The sequence below is a fragment of the Harpia harpyja genome, chromosome 2, assembly GCF_026419915.1.
Source record: "Harpia harpyja isolate bHarHar1 chromosome 2, bHarHar1 primary haplotype, whole genome shotgun sequence".
Taxonomy (NCBI): Eukaryota; Metazoa; Chordata; class Aves; order Accipitriformes; family Accipitridae; genus Harpia; species Harpia harpyja.
This window is the reverse complement of record NC_068941.1, coordinates 43,581,625-43,597,336: the sequence shown is the minus strand read 5'-3', so window position 1 is coordinate 43,597,336 and position 15,712 is coordinate 43,581,625. Positions and strand designations below refer to the sequence as shown.

Here is a 15,712-nt window from a genome sequence, read left to right as displayed (position 1 = left end):
TCCTTCCAGATTACCAGACTGGAGGAGAAAACATCTTCCACCTACATAACCTTTAGGTAGCGAAAGCACAGTGACCCACCTTTTTGCTGCAATAATCTATCTGACTTTGTTGTGTCCGGTTCAAATTGTTGTAACAGACTATTTATTTAAGGTTATTCTGAAGCTGTAGCTGGTACAACAAGCAGGCTTTTTTCCCTTAATGGCATTGCCTGTCTTGCTATTCATTTCTACCTATGGTATCTAGAATCTTCCCTTCATTCAAGTTTTTGCAAGCAGGCAGGCTGCTTTTATTTCTCATTGAAATCAGCTGAAACAGCTGAACTAAATATCAAGATTTTTATGTCTCAGAGATGCTGACTGAGTATCAGCATAGAACTTTGACTTTGGAACTTGCCACATTTGATTGAATGGTATTCAAAACCAGTGATGTTCAGAAAAGTGTCACATTCAATCAATAGATTGAATTCAGTCAATAGATTGAATGTTACATGGGATTTTGCCAGAGACTGATAAAATTGTCATTTTAATGCAACTTACTCAAGCTTTTTCAGAAGAGACAGTATTTCAGGATTTTTTTTTTTGTTAGGTTCTTTCTGCTTAACTTGGGAGGCTCAAAAGGGAATATGAACATTATAAAAAAAAGTGTATAAAAACACACATTAGAGTTTCCTCTCCTCCTTTTCATTCCAAAACTAAGAAAGGTTTTCTGTCTGAGATTTTTAGTACTTTCTTAATTCTTATTAAAAGGTGTTTATTTACAGCTTATTATACAGCATTGTAGCCTGTCATTTTATCAGGGTTCCATCCAAGAAACTGCTGATACAAAGAAAACCAAAGGCAACATATCATGGCTCAATGAATTCAAGATACTGGAAACTATGTATAAAATTATGAGCTCCCTTTGGAAAGTAACCCATTCATTTATGACAATGTTATAATTTTTCTTCATATAATTGCCATTTCTTTTGGTCTTTGTTTTTAAATAAGCGCAATACTTTCTCTAGTGCCATGTTCACCAATAACTCTTGCCTCACTGTCTTGAGCAATAAGTATATAATAGTAGCATTCCAAATAATATTTCAGCAAACGTTTCAATGTTAAGTTCAGATTACTGGAAAATGCCCTCCTTATTGGATTACGAAGTGTTGACGTTAGCAGTATTAATTGGTTTACTCTGTTAAATACATTTTGTTTAGACTGACATAAGTAAGACTTTGCATTTTACTTAGAAGTAAAATTAAGGGGCAATACCTAATGATGGCAAACATTGAGTTGAAGTTCTTGCATTCTCTGCAGTGTAGTGCTATCTTAATGAAATGCTTTATGATCTTCATTCTTTTCAGCTGGTTGGTTTCTCTTAGAATCTCAGAAGCCACCCAGAATGTTTCTTGATTTATCACCTCTTCAAATTTTTTTAGATTAGTGCAACCTGTTTTTGATTTGAGTTTAAACAAGTCATCTATGTATTCCGTAGGTTCAATATTACGGAATAGCTCAAAGTTTCTCATGGAGAGTTGGGTAGCCACCTCAACAGTACTGAGCTGTAATAGGGAAATTTGACTTTCCCTTAGTAACTCTTGAGCATCTTCATCTGAACAAAGAGTTTCTGTTTCCATGTTGTTCTTCAGGTAATACCTGTAAAAACAAAATTCAAAAAGACACTACATACAATATACTCAAATACTAGTGAAAGTTACAGTAATGATCCAGTTGGAATTGTAGAATAAACTGAATTTCACCAGGCCTAGATATTAATCAGAAATTGCATAAGGAGCAATTTCTTGTAAAGAAACAGAACATTAATAATTAAATAATGCTCCTATTAACAGGATTTTGACTTAATAAACTGGCATCCTTAGCTTTAGCTCACAGTCTCCAATCTCACCTGCCACTCAGCTGTATCCTGTCAGCAAGCTTGGATAACTGATCAGGAAGCCTCCTTTGCTTGATCACACCCTCAGGTGTGACAGACACTTCGCATAGTGAATATGCATCAGGGGTTGCAGTGAGAGCAAACTCCCTGATAGCCTGGATGACCACTTCTTTTGCTGTTGTGTCCTTACTGATCATGATGTAGCGACTTTGCTGATCTGCCTTGAAAACCCTCAGAACTTGATCTGGTAAGTCTGGAAAGAAATTACATGCAAGGTATGCATTTTAGTAAAGCAAAAAAATTTAATGGTATAAGAACAAGCAACAGTTACACTGAGCCTGATTACTAGTGCTATCATTTTTACTTCAGTATCATTGTTTCACCTCTGTCCTTCTTATAAAACAGCTGGGTGGGTTTTTTTTGTTGTTGTTATTGGGGTTTTGTGGTTTTTTTAATGAAAGACTAGTTCAATTAATAACCAGGAAAAGAAGTTAGGCCACAAAAATATGCTAACATTTCCGAAGTCTGGACAGACAAACTAATGAGCATTCCGATTTTCACAGGTGTTGAGTCCTGGTAAATTCCATTTAAGTCTGAGAAAAATCAAGGACACTCAACAACGTTACCCTATACACTGACATATAAGAAGTTTAAGCGAATTAAGCGACAGCAGTGTCAATCTTCCTAAGGATGTTTTTAAGAAAACAGAATAATTTACCTATGTCTGACACTCAACCATAGTGTGACATACAAAGGGAAAACATGTAGGTATAAGTAGCTAGGAAGATGCATGTATAATGGCCAGCATGCATGTATACACAAATAAACTGCAGTAGTATTAATGCATCCAATTACTTAATTATCAAAAATACTCTATCCTTGATACATATAAATCATAATAATAAATGTCTAAGTAACAGACTGAAAACTTGCTCTTTATTTCTCTGCGCCAATGTTTTAGTAATTAAGAACTAAAGCAGCCAGAGATAGAAAAACACTTTATAAATATTCAAGTTGTAAATATATTATTGTTTCAAGTGACCTATGACAGAAAACTTACAGTGAACACCTACAAGGCAGCTGGTTTTAGGAAATCTGGAAAATTACCAGCCTAACTCCAAATGTTGGATTTGGTATTTCCATAAGCTACATGGAAATACCAAATCCATATATATTTCCATATTTCCAATGATGTATTGAAATCTAGACCCATTAATCAACTGAAGTTTGATTGTTATCATTGTATTATAAAAAGAAAACAAAAAAGAACTAAAATTGTACAGCTATCCACCACTGGATTTTTTTAACATAAGGTATTTTTAACTGACAAGTACTCTCAATTAATTTAATTTCTTCCCTCTGTTACAAATAACCTTTTCTAGTTTTGTAGGGCATGACATCTGGTCATTATTCTTTCTTTAATTAATATGTTTTAAAAAATTTATTTTCTTTTTTTTTATCATAAAGGTCATACAAACCAGCAAATAGGTAATAGAAAGCCTTCTGAATCTACAGCCAAAAAATGATTATTACAAAAAACCCTGAAAAAACAGCTCCAGGTGAAAACTTTCACTTTGATACAACCACCACCTTTTTTGACAAGACCTAAATGTGCATAACATGTACTCAAGTTACTACAGAAAGATCTATTTAGCAAGAGAAATCTTGTGACAAAAGAACAAAAATTAACTGCTGCTGCATGTCTCCAAAATAATAATTTGGAAAGCATTAAGATAAATCTCTCTGATATGATTTGATTTATATGCCACAAAGGCTGTTTAGGCTTAAATATATTAGTTTATAAATTTCATGTGACTAAGCCCATAACTTGTAAGCTCACAGTAGCATTTTTGCAGCTTGAGAAGCACTAATACTGAAACACATTAGAATTGAGTGATTACATTATCAGTTACACGTAAAGGATATCAGTATAAGCCAGTTTTTAGCCCTTTCTAAGTACTCGAGTCAAATGTACAAATACCTTACAACTAGCAAGCCAATTTTGCCTTTTATCACCAACTCTATATTGACCCATCTTCCTTCAGTAATTAGCTGAAGAGGGATACAGAGCAGTGCCTGAAATATTTTCTACATTTTTTGACATCTCGAGGAAGGCAGATGCCAAAGACGCAGCCTTTCAGAGACATTATTAAAAGCCAGACCGCCCTCTAGATCTTGTTGCCTCTTGCTGTTACAGAAATACTTGCCACTCAAATAAATGCTATGAAGATAGGAAGCTACTGTAAACAATACCAAGGTGGGAACTCGCTTAACGCTCCCCAGAAACAAGTGCTTTGTGCAAGGAGAAAATAACCTGCTCTGCTGGATCACTGAAGTCAATATAAAGAAATGCAGAGAACAGCAAATAGAAAAGTATCATCCTTGCACTGTATTTTACCATCCAGTTCCTGAAGCTGCATACCTATCAGAGCTGGTAGCAAAAGCACTACGCAGAATACAGAGAAGTCTGCCAGCAACTGAAATGATTACAGCTATAGCAATGGTAGCAAGTAATTCAGCACAATAATTTTTAAATAAAACAGCACTTGAAGAGAACTGTAATCACCCCCCTTCGCTCCTTTTCAAAAAAACCAAAACTGGAGTGGCAGGCTTAAGAATGCAATGCTATATGATAGGAATCTAGTCCCTTAGAAAGCTTGTGTGTGGGGAAAAAAAAGTACCAGTTACTGGCAGCTCATCATTACTATATTATTTTGACTTCCAATCGAATAGCAAAGACAGCACAAGAGAAGAGAAATCAAAGTGCTATTGACTATTTGAATATTTAAAAATAAACTTTACAAAGTGTATTTGAAAAAGCCTGAGCAAATCAGAAGAGAAACTAAAATGACTCCTTGCAGATTTCAAGCTGTTCTCATTTTCTCCTCAAAGACTACCCTTCCAAAACAGCAAGTTGTTTTATTTTCTGTCCTGAGGGATATTCCCCAAAGCCTCAAAGGATGGCTGTTCCACCACTTTTCTCTTTCTTCTCCAGTGCATTCAATTTCTTGCAAGCTGCCTCCATCTCCATCTTTAATTTAGTCCAAGGTAATAAAAGAAATTAAAATTGCAGGCTTTAATTTTTGCCAAGTCTTAAAGTATATAGAGGTATAATTCAACTCTTCTATCTACAATGCAACCATCCCTAAAGCCCTTAAGGTATATGTTTTTTATTTCAGTGTCCCTTTCCCCTCCTTCCCACACAGGGAAAAATTATACCTGCAAATTACTTTAAAAATATTCAGTGTGTGGACATTTGGGCAAAATTTAAGCAAAGAAAAAAAAAAAAAGAAGAGCTTTTTATAAAATGAGAAAGCACTAATTACATAATACATTTTCTATAAAGATAATGGAAAAGCTGCTATAATGCTGAAGCAATGGCATTACATCATTATTTATCTCCTTTCCTCAAAGCAAAAGGCAAGCAGTAGAACATTATTCATTTATTAAACTTCTCTGTACTCCATCTGTGACTGAAGGATGTTCAGACCTGTAACGGCTTTCCTTCTCAAATAATGGAGTTTGTTTGAGCTGTGTGTTACAGCGATGCTCACAGCTCTGGAAGTTAGCCAGTCAGTGTGCTTGGCATTAGGGGCACATTAATTACCTAAAACCGACTGGTCTAGATAAATGGCAAGCTGGAGAATGGAATCTTCACCCATTTATAGATAGAGTGCTGATGAAAAGTTAGGCTCCTATTGATAAAGAATATCGTTGAAGTGTTGGACACTAGTTGTTAGATAAGATACAAAAAAATACCGATCTTTCCACTCTCTCAGGAGCAATCTCAGACACTGGGACAAAAATCACACACCATCTTCCTGTAGTCTTCTCTAGCCCTAAAAAACCTGAGATGAAGTGATGCTCAGTATCACAGTTTCAAGTGCTATGACTGCACAACTTAACCAGTATATAAGTCAATGTTTAAGCATCGTCCCTTTAGGTAAGGTATGAAATCCCTCAAGCTTAGGAGGGCACTGAATTTTCAGTTCTACTGTTGAGAAATACTCTGAAGATTAGACTAAAATAGCCAAGGGTCTGCACAGCTACCATCACCATATCCTCCTCTAGCAGCTACATTTTAATAGCAAAGATTTGGATACTTAACTTGGAGGTTTCCTGCTGAGAACCTTCCTGCAGTCAGATAAGAGCCCAAATCCCAACCCTACAAGGAGCTCCAGCTAAATGTTTCTCATAAGATAAGGTTCTCAAGTTTCTAATATTCTCCCCCTTTTTCTCCCTCACTCGCCCCCATGCTTTGTTCCTCTCTGCTAAATGTGTTAATTTTTTATCTATTTCAGAATGGGATTTTAAATCACTTTATATGCAAAGAATTCAGCACACAGCTGTAGGGCAGGGTGACTAACCAGGAACTTTGAAACTCTGTCCCTTACATATGTAGTACAAGATTATATAAGTCTGTTCCGAAAAAGACTGAAACACATGTCCTGTGTCCCAGTCCAATGCCCTTTTGCTTTACTGTAAGCTAATGATCTACTATGCTATTTGAAAACACTGCAGCGTTGTAAAGACTGATCTATCAGGGCAAATTATAAAATACAAAGCAAAATAAGTTTTCACAGGCCATGAGTATTCAATCAGCAAGAGGCACTTGGTATACAACATACTTGGAAAACTAGACATCTAATACATTCAAGTAAAGTATACTGGAGCAAATGTAATAAATCCTAATGCACTAATATGTGGCTAATCTGTGGGTGACAGCATACAGTTAATAAAAACTTCTTCAGACTCTGGAAGAAGAGATCAATCAAAGGAAATAAGGTCAAGAACAACAACAAAAAAGGATCCTTACCCGGAGTAGTATTGAAGTCTAAGATGCGGTGATGAGACTGTAGTAGATCGGGATTACTGGATGACAGGGTTCCGCTGACAGGTAAAGCAGGAGGAATGTGCTTCGTTTGCCTCAGTCCCACAATGCTGTCATCCTGAGACTGGCCAATTCCAATGTCACTGCGTCCAGAAAGAAATAAAATTGGGACTTAAAAGACATTCAGAGCTTGGGCTATACTAGAGTGATGCAGGGACATCTATATTGCTACATTTTCACACTTTCAATTGTTAGTACAGTAATCACTATTTAGAAGTTAAAATTCTCCAGACAACAGTGCTTGCTGTCTAGCTTTGTCAACAGCACCCAAATGTCCAAAGTGAGTTGATCTGCCTGCTCACACTGCCAGACAATCCTCAAGTTCACCACTAAGCTCTGAGGAGCTGCTAGGCTTGTTATTTTTTTGACAATTTCTCACAGTGGCCAACTTCTTTATTCAAAAGGTGGTACACACCTGATCATTCTTGCACCACTCCATCACCCAAACTTTGACTAATACTGCTGCCCCTCAGTGCTGTTTCACAAGACCTGAATTTCACAGACATTTCACCCCATCACAGATAGGATTTGCAACTGTACTTCAGGATGTATTGTAGCCATACAATCCAAGGTCTTTCAACAGACAGGATCGTTGAGATCAGCCATTTTCCTACCCTGTATCACCTTCTCTGAGTTCCTCTTCACTGAACCTGACTGAACTGATGCCAGCTAACTTGGAAGGCTAAGGTAAGCATCCACACTTGGGTGCTATCAGTATCCCCTCCAAAGTGCCTGACAGCTGTAAATAAAGTATTCTGTGATAAAGTTGAAAGATTTTGCCTATTAAATTGTGAAAGGCAGGGTCCCAACAGAGGTCAGTAGTGCACGATGGATCAGAGACAGAGCTATCATATTATAGTAGGCATTAATTTGCTTATTGCTTTTGAGTTCATAATCAGCAAGTGAAGCAGAACTGCTACAGGACATAGAGCTAGTGCTAGCCATTGAACTTTTCTATAAATATATAGATGCAAATCCTTCATAAAATACTGAGGGTGTAAAATGTTGAACAGCAGCCATTATAAAAAGTGAAAATAATGAAAAATTTAGCTACTACAGGCAAAGCGTTTTAAAAAGCCAAGTGCATCTAAATCTGTATCCACACATGGAAATAAAACATAAACTAGAACTTAGATTTCATTGCAAACTGCTACAACTCTAAAAAGTCAAGCTACTAAATTAAATGATGAAACACAAATGACCATTTGTACCCTAATTTTGGGCACTTAAGCTTTTGTCTACTGTTCTATCCATCCTCAGAAAACCTAAACAGAAGTAATTAAGGGCCTGATAATTATCCCTGTTGAGCTGTTACAGCACAAGCATCCTTTTGTGCTTACCAATGAATTACTTTACCCAGTACACTCTTGTACAACTTCTTTAAGTGCTATGAATTGAACAGTACTCTGGGAAGCTAGGACAGTATCTCTGGGCATTTAAGACACAATTTTAGTTACATGGACACAGCAACTGCTTTTTAGAAGGCAACGCAACTTGAAAAAGGTTGGAGGGGTATCTCTGTATGATGTGTTTGGGTTTTCTCATTGTTTTGTTTTTAAAAAACAAGATAACTCTATATTACCAAAATATTTTACAAAGGGTAAACTCCAAGCCATGAGAGTGACAGAAACACTCAAGTCCACTGAAAAAAAGTTTCTTGGATTCTCTCTCAATCAGAAGTTAAGCTGAATCTGAACATCGTGTATTTTTGTACTTCCACATAAAGCACAAAATACTGTGACAAGCAATGATGATCAACTCAGCACACAGCACTTTCATGCTAAGTCACAAGCAAGTAAGTCTTTCACTAAAACTAAAAGCATTCCCAGCAATCAGTGTCTCGTCTTTCAAGTAGGAACCACTTCACGCACACAAAAAACCCCAAGTAAACAAAAAACCCCAAAGCCCCCGAACCTCAAAATGCTTTCTGCTGGTTCTAAACAACTATATAGTATATTTATTAAATGTGCCAACACCAGTATTTTCTCTAAATTCAAACCAAATGAAGACAATGTGACCCTCCCCCTTATATTAATAGTTTCACTTGCATTATATATTCCTTTTGCCATTCGTCAGTGTTATATAATCTTATACCTATCCTGTGCGTCATGACAGAAGCAGCTTCAGTAAAGTGGATCAACTGACAAATGTTAGGGTTTGTTTTTTTTTTTTTTTTTTAAAAAAAGGTAACGTTTCTAAAATTATTCTCAATTCTAAGTATTTGTATACTAAATTGGAAGGTATTTACCTTACACTCAATTTATTATATTTTTAAAACTTAAATCAGAATCTGAGTGAGTTCTAACTTAGGCAAACAAGAAATGAACCCCAGAAATTTCAGATACAAATAGCAACACTAGAAAACTCCAGGTCCCATGAAGATCAACTGCCCCTGCTGTTAGGTAAATTTTTTTTTGTGCTGGTGACAGGAGATTGTGGTTTTAAAGGAAAGACATTTTTATTGCTTTCTGTATGCATTTGCCATGCAGGGAGATAGCATTAACTAAAAAATAACTTTCCTGCTGGATGACAAACAGGGTAGAAGGGATAATGGAATGGTAGAGCTGCCTGAATGTTTCTTCCTTCAAAATACAGTATACTGTGCATCCCACTGCAGGGCTGCAAATAGAAAGGAGAGAGAGGGACTGCTTCCTTGTCTGAGATGCTGCATTATGGACCAGGCAGAACTTTGCTAGAGATGGAGGTAGGGGTTGTGTTTAATCCTTATTTGGAGCAACTGAGCCTACAGACCACAAAAGCACTCTAGATTAGAAGAGTAAAGCAAGCAAAGAGCTCAAGTGGAGGCTGTAGCACACTTCAAGAGATGCCTCATAGCCAATGGAGAGAAGGAGATTTCCCAGTAGATACAGAGGAAATGGTGCTGTTTGCTCAGTTCGGGAAGTTACTTGACATTATTGGACTGAAAAGCAAGACTGAAGGAAGGCCTTATCTCCTGCTCAAACTGATTCATCTTTGATACTGATTTAATGTCTCATGAAGCTGACAAGCTCGCTCTAACAGTGACCTCATTCTAGTTAAAGATTGATTTTATCTGGATACATTATGGAGGATACATTCATGTTCAAAAACAAGGTGGACAGTTTCTCCTTTAATGAGTAAATAAACTTTTCATCCCTCTTGATTTTTGCTATTTAAAAACACATGAGAATAGCTCAAGTCCCTTAATATATGCAATACCATTAATTATTAGGAAGAACGAGATAGAAGTTTCTACACTATAGGGGGAAAAAAAGCACAAACAGTTAAGTCTACAGCTACACATCTCTATGCAGAAACCGTGCAGACACAAACAACTGAATGTCAACAGGCTTTGCAGACAAATTGCTATATATAACACATGAAGTAAAGCAAGGAAAATAGGTCAAGTATACTGTTTTTCTGAGTCTTACCCGAAAAGGTCCCTGCACAGAGAAAGTGCAAAAATGAAAGGAATCAAAGAAAAAAAAGAAAACCAACAAGAATGTTCGCAGCTTTTGCATGGAATTATGGTGAACAATGCAAAAAATCACTCCTAACAGTATGTATGGCTCACCAGAGGAACAAACGTACAAGACCAGTGAAATAAAAGACAAACAACATAAAAAGAGGATTTACAGATTCTCCTCTACTGAAATGTATCTGCATCAATTTAAAAAATATCCATTATTTGGATATAATAATTTATATTAATTTAACCTTTACATTACTAACATTCTATTTTAAATGTTTCAGAACAATATTCATTTAGTAGGGAATACCTAACAGTAGTTAAGCAAAGTTTGTTTGGGTTTTTTTTAAAGTAATAGCAGGAAAAAAGTCCTAGATTTTCAGCACAGTTGTCTTTTTCATGGATTTACGTAGAATAGATCTCTTCCTCAGTGGGACACAGAAAAGAAAAATGCAAGAGAATACACTGACGACACATCAACTACCCTCTACAATTCATTTTTCCCCACCGATGCCATCTGTCTTGGCCAAGAACCCGATTCCCATAAAATTATATAAAACTCATTCTTTTATTGTTTCTGACAATCCTTATCAGAACTGTATTTCTAAAATGTGTTCGTAGAATTAAAGATATCAGATACCATATTTAGCTTTCATTAAAAAAATAGTCAATTCATCAAAGATCCCAAATTAAAATTTTAACCTCAGTATCCCTTATGGCAGTATGCAGAAATTCTTATAGACCACTGGAATGTGGATAAATTGAAATCAAACCTCCTTGCAGAGTTATTCTGAAATTAATTGCCTGGGATGCTTCCAGTTAACAGTCCTCTTAAAAGAAAACAGTAAGTGACACGAAAAAGTATTTGTGCCATCACGTTATCTATAAGAAGTAAAATATGTCCATATTGATGTCAGGAACTGCATTGTTAGTAGTCTATGATCATTCAAATATTCAGACTAGTATTTTATAGTATATTTTTTCAGATATAAGCATGGTTTGCATTAATAAATAGAAAAAGTATCATGACAAATTGTAAGTATCATGAGAAATTATTCAAATTTAACACAAAGGAAATATTTAAGACAAAATAAAAAACTCACTTGTACGGTTTCTGAGGCAGAATACTGATTCGAGTCTTGTCAAGTATCTTCTTTAATTTATTTCTTCCCCCAACTGTGTTGGCTTTACTTTTCTTATTTACTTTTTCTAATCCTATTACCTGCTCCACATCAACAGCAAGGTCTGGGATGGAATAACGACTCGCCTTTTTAATATCACCAATTTTAGGCAGGTGGGGAGCACCATTTCTTTTTTCCTCTGACAACCGTGTTAAGAGTTCTTTAAAAACTGCACAAGACAGGAAAAGGGAGGAAAGAAAAAGAACAAAAATGTAAAAGAAAGCTCTGTGCACCAGACCAGTTTAATATTAATCATTACAAAAAACTGATTAGGACATTCTGTCAATTCAAGCCTTAAATGAATTTAGATATAAGAGTTTAAAAAATTTTTAAATTTGAAAAAAGACATTCATTTTCTGTAGTATGAATCAGAAAATCAGTAAATTGGCCCAGCTCAGAACAGAAACACTAGATGACCACTTGGTTACATGGATGGTGTCAACAGAAGGACTTTGACTTTTCAACCTAAGGACACGGGCTTCTGCAGAGTAGTAGCATGCATAAAAAGAGCACACTAGACAAAAATGAGATAGCAAAACTAACAACTGAGAAAGAAGGTTTTAACCAGATAGCCAGCAACAAAAGCTCTCAGATGGACAAGAAATTATTAGCAACAGGATCAAAAAATCAGAAATCAGAGGGGAAACAAACAAAGTCATAAGGAAAATATAAGAAAGTATGAGACTACTGAGACACCTTGGGTGTTTGACAGGGCTGTTGCATCCATCTGCCAGATATACAAAAAACCTCTCAGGCTTCCTCAGCTCCCTAGCAAAGAGTCATCTCTGGGGCAGAAAAAACCCGATGAATTTGTGAATTCTTCTGCTGCAACTTTTAGCTTCACAAAAATGTTGATATATTTAGATAAATCAAACAAAACTAATCTCAAGATAAAGTCACATATTCTGAGTGTGAGAGGAAGTCTCCATATATAAATGGAAAAATCATCTGATGAGTTGATTTGTAATAATAAATGAAAACTGATAATTAAAACCAAGGAATTGTAGAAAAGGGAGGAACAAAGGCAACCAGCTAAGGATGAGTATTAGGGGCTAGGTTTTACTATTATGTATTAATGTTGTCCTTAATATTCATCCTTATCCCCAGAGGTACACAACAAATCACCAAGAGACTTCAAAACCTTCAAATTAGACACACAAAGAAAAGTGGAGGAGAGTAATCCAAGCCAATAACTGTACTGTCGAATAGGAGCTGGGGGCTGCACAGACAAATTAGATACAGGTAAGAAGATGCTGTTAAAAAAAGGAAAACTCTCCTTTTGGGATTTGTTGATAAGGAATACTGCATGCAATGCACAGAAAGTAACTGTTCTGAGACTCTACTGTGATGTGATTTCGGTATTTGCAGTGGAGCAACAAGATTAAAAACTTAGAAGAACATGACTTCTGAAGAAATGAAGAAATTGGGTTTAATCTTAAACATACTAAAGCAACACAGGAGATAAAAAACCTAGTGTGTGAAGGATGGTTACACAGAACTTACACATAGAGAAACGAGCACATACTGCTAAACAAGCATATACGGATATATTAAGAAATGCTCTACTTATTAGAAACAATTGAAATATTAGAATCTTTACTGCAAAGCAAAAACAATCCCCAGGAAATAGATTTGACAAATGACTTTTGGAGATAACCTAAACATACTTAATCATCAGTTAGTGCAGTGACATCCTGTGGTTATGCTCTGCCCTAGTTATTTGTGATGAAGAATCTGATCCGGGAAGAGATACGTGGGGAACACATCACTAGATTATATAAATAATCCAAGTATCCAGTGGTTAAAAAAAAAAAAAAAAAAATCAAACAAAATCCACAAACTATTAATGACTTGTGATGCTAACTGAGGTCCTGAGCTGCTTAAAGACTCCTTTATGACTGCTTTAGTACTTGTTGGAGGGAGAAATGAAGAGAATGGATTCGGCGGGTAGCGAGACTGTTTTCATCTAGTTAGCAAGAAAGTTTTTATTAACCTTCTTGCACTCATTGTAGGCATGGACTGAAAAACGATGAGCAAATTCAGCAGACAGATTAAGATCACTGATCAACTGAAATTCCAAAAGAAGCTTCTTTCCTGAGAAAGGACTAAATGTTACACATACAAACACTTTTTATAAGTTTGAGCTAAATAGTCACAATAGTTCCTCTTAATTCAGAAACATGCACTTGTGAGAGTGAAGTCACTTCATTTAACACCCTATTCAGAAAATTTTCTCTGCAATTATGAACTAAGGTATTTTAGGACCTGCAAGCTTCCTTTTTCTATTCTCCCCAGCACAGAGGTGTTTCAAACAAAACTATTTTAAACTATTAAAAAAAAAATTTAAGACTCCATCTAAATTAGAACAGAAATTAGAACAAGAAGTGCACACAAACTTACCAAATAAATTTGTTTTCACAGTGATAGACAGATGAGTGTTATTTCTAAGGATTTCCATGGCTTTTGACAGCTGAATGTTTTCAAAGTTTTGACCATTCACTTCCAGTATCTAAAAATACCAACAGGTAGTGTTATTTTTATTTAGCAAAGAGAAAGGAAACAAAAAAAAAAAAGGGGGGGGGGGGGGGAAGACATTTTAAAATTACATACCTGGTCTCCACGTTTCAAGCCTGCTTCTGTGGCTTTGCTACCAAAATCTACACTGTCAACAAAGATTCCAAATCCCTTTTCTGATCCTCCCAGCAAGATAAAAGGCAAAGGGGCTTCTCGAGATGGCTTTGTTAAGGTTATCAATCTTCGTTTAGCTTTAGCAGCACAAGCAATATTTAACAGCCTCAAATGTCCACCCATTTTCTAGAAGAGAAAAAGCATAATGAGTTATATATAACAACAGCCTGGCTACTCCCTGCCATCCTAAATTGTCAGAAAAAATGCTCACTCTTACCTCCCTCTCCAAATTGTTCTCAAATTCTTCCAAAAATCGAGTCATAGCAGGATCTCCTTCAAAATCATTGAAGTGATTGTTCACCCACAACAATACTACCCGTGTAACCTGAAAATTAATCAATAATATAAATATTTTCCAGGAACACCCAGAACATCACTAGTAAGTCCTTTAAAAATACTGCTCCTTAAAGACCCTGTTTATTTCCATTGGAATCCTAAATATTATATCTGTACACCCAAACCTAACTTTACTAATATGCGTTTACCAGGAGGTTAGAATGAATTATTAAAATTGCTTTCACTTGTATAAGCAATTTTATGTTGTATTTCATAAAGAATACTATGAGTTAGAAAATTAACACTGGCTGTGTCAAATTCAATTGAGTAGGGAATAGAGCACACAGGTACAAGGCAATGAGTTAGATCCATTTCTGACTTACAACAAAAATTTCCTGTTCATGTACATTTCCAAATCTGCTTAATTCTTCAAGCACATGATCATAAAGCTTCCGATACTGCTTTATACTGGTTCTTGAATCTCACAAATCTTTAGATAAGCCATCATTAACTTAATTAGGCATTTACCTGTGTAAAAGAGCTATTGTATGTTTAGAGAGGCAGGAAAAAGGAACTATTGTGAGAAGCAGGAAAGATTTTAACAGTGAATACATGCACTACTCCTCCCTTCTCTCTACCTCTACTCCCCCCAAACAACTATGATTATCAAGTTCAGAAGGATCTTAGCTGGTATTTTACAATTTGTTAGGAAGAAACCTAAAGGAATACTATCAATTAATATTATTGAAGGTAAAGCCACAAAAAAAGAGCTGCATGTTTTAAAACTATATGCTTCCACTATAAAATTTTATCTTAGTATGTGATTTGACCTAGAGCATCAGCAGCACTTGTCCTGACAAAATAAAAGAGTTTTGATGTTTGGAATTAATATTGACTCATGCTATTTTTAAAAAGCTCCTGAATCCAAAACAGTTGTGCCACTCAAAGTTATCTCTAAAAATACAGCTGCATTTCCTCTGTTATGCTACGAAAGTAAGTTAGTAGGGGAAAACCTCTAAACATTTCAAAAACTAGAGCTTAAGAACAAAATCTCATACAAATTTTAATCAGTTAAAGCTAACCCCTGTCCGTTCTTTGCATCTGCACAAAATCTAAACCTCTGCAGCTGCTTTTGCTAAAGGTCTGACACCAGGCACCCAAAACCAAACCCTGCCACCCTCATGAACAGTTTCCAAGTAGTCTGCCTTTTACCCCAGAAAAGCAAGTAAATTCAGAAGAATTGCCAAAATTAATGACCAAACTAATCAAGTATTTCAGAAGTCCTCCAGAGTTCAGATTTTTAACAGGAGGTAACTGTACAGCACTACGTGCTGCAGCTCCCAGCCACAGGGATG

At 35.9% G+C, this 15,712-nt stretch overlaps 1 protein-coding gene across 6 annotated transcripts in view; it reads right to left on the bottom strand.

Annotated features, from left to right (window-relative positions):
* RAPGEF2 (Rap guanine nucleotide exchange factor 2) overlaps window positions 1–15,712 on the bottom strand; it is a 193,439-nt gene that overhangs the window by 16,801 nt on the left and 160,926 nt on the right. For all 6 annotated transcript variants that reach the window (XM_052778303.1, XM_052778320.1, XM_052778313.1 and 3 more), the window contains 7 exons: window positions 14,299–14,406; window positions 14,004–14,207; window positions 13,794–13,902; window positions 11,316–11,562; window positions 6,690–6,847; window positions 1,886–2,126; window positions 1,252–1,635 (listed from right to left, as the gene is read on the bottom strand). In XM_052778303.1, the coding sequence (XP_052634263.1) occupies window positions 1,252–1,635; window positions 1,886–2,126; window positions 6,690–6,847; window positions 11,316–11,562; window positions 13,794–13,902; window positions 14,004–14,207; window positions 14,299–14,406 (1,451 nt within the window). The remainder of the gene's footprint in view (window positions 1–1,251; window positions 1,636–1,885; window positions 2,127–6,689; window positions 6,848–11,315; window positions 11,563–13,793; window positions 13,903–14,003; window positions 14,208–14,298; window positions 14,407–15,712) is intronic.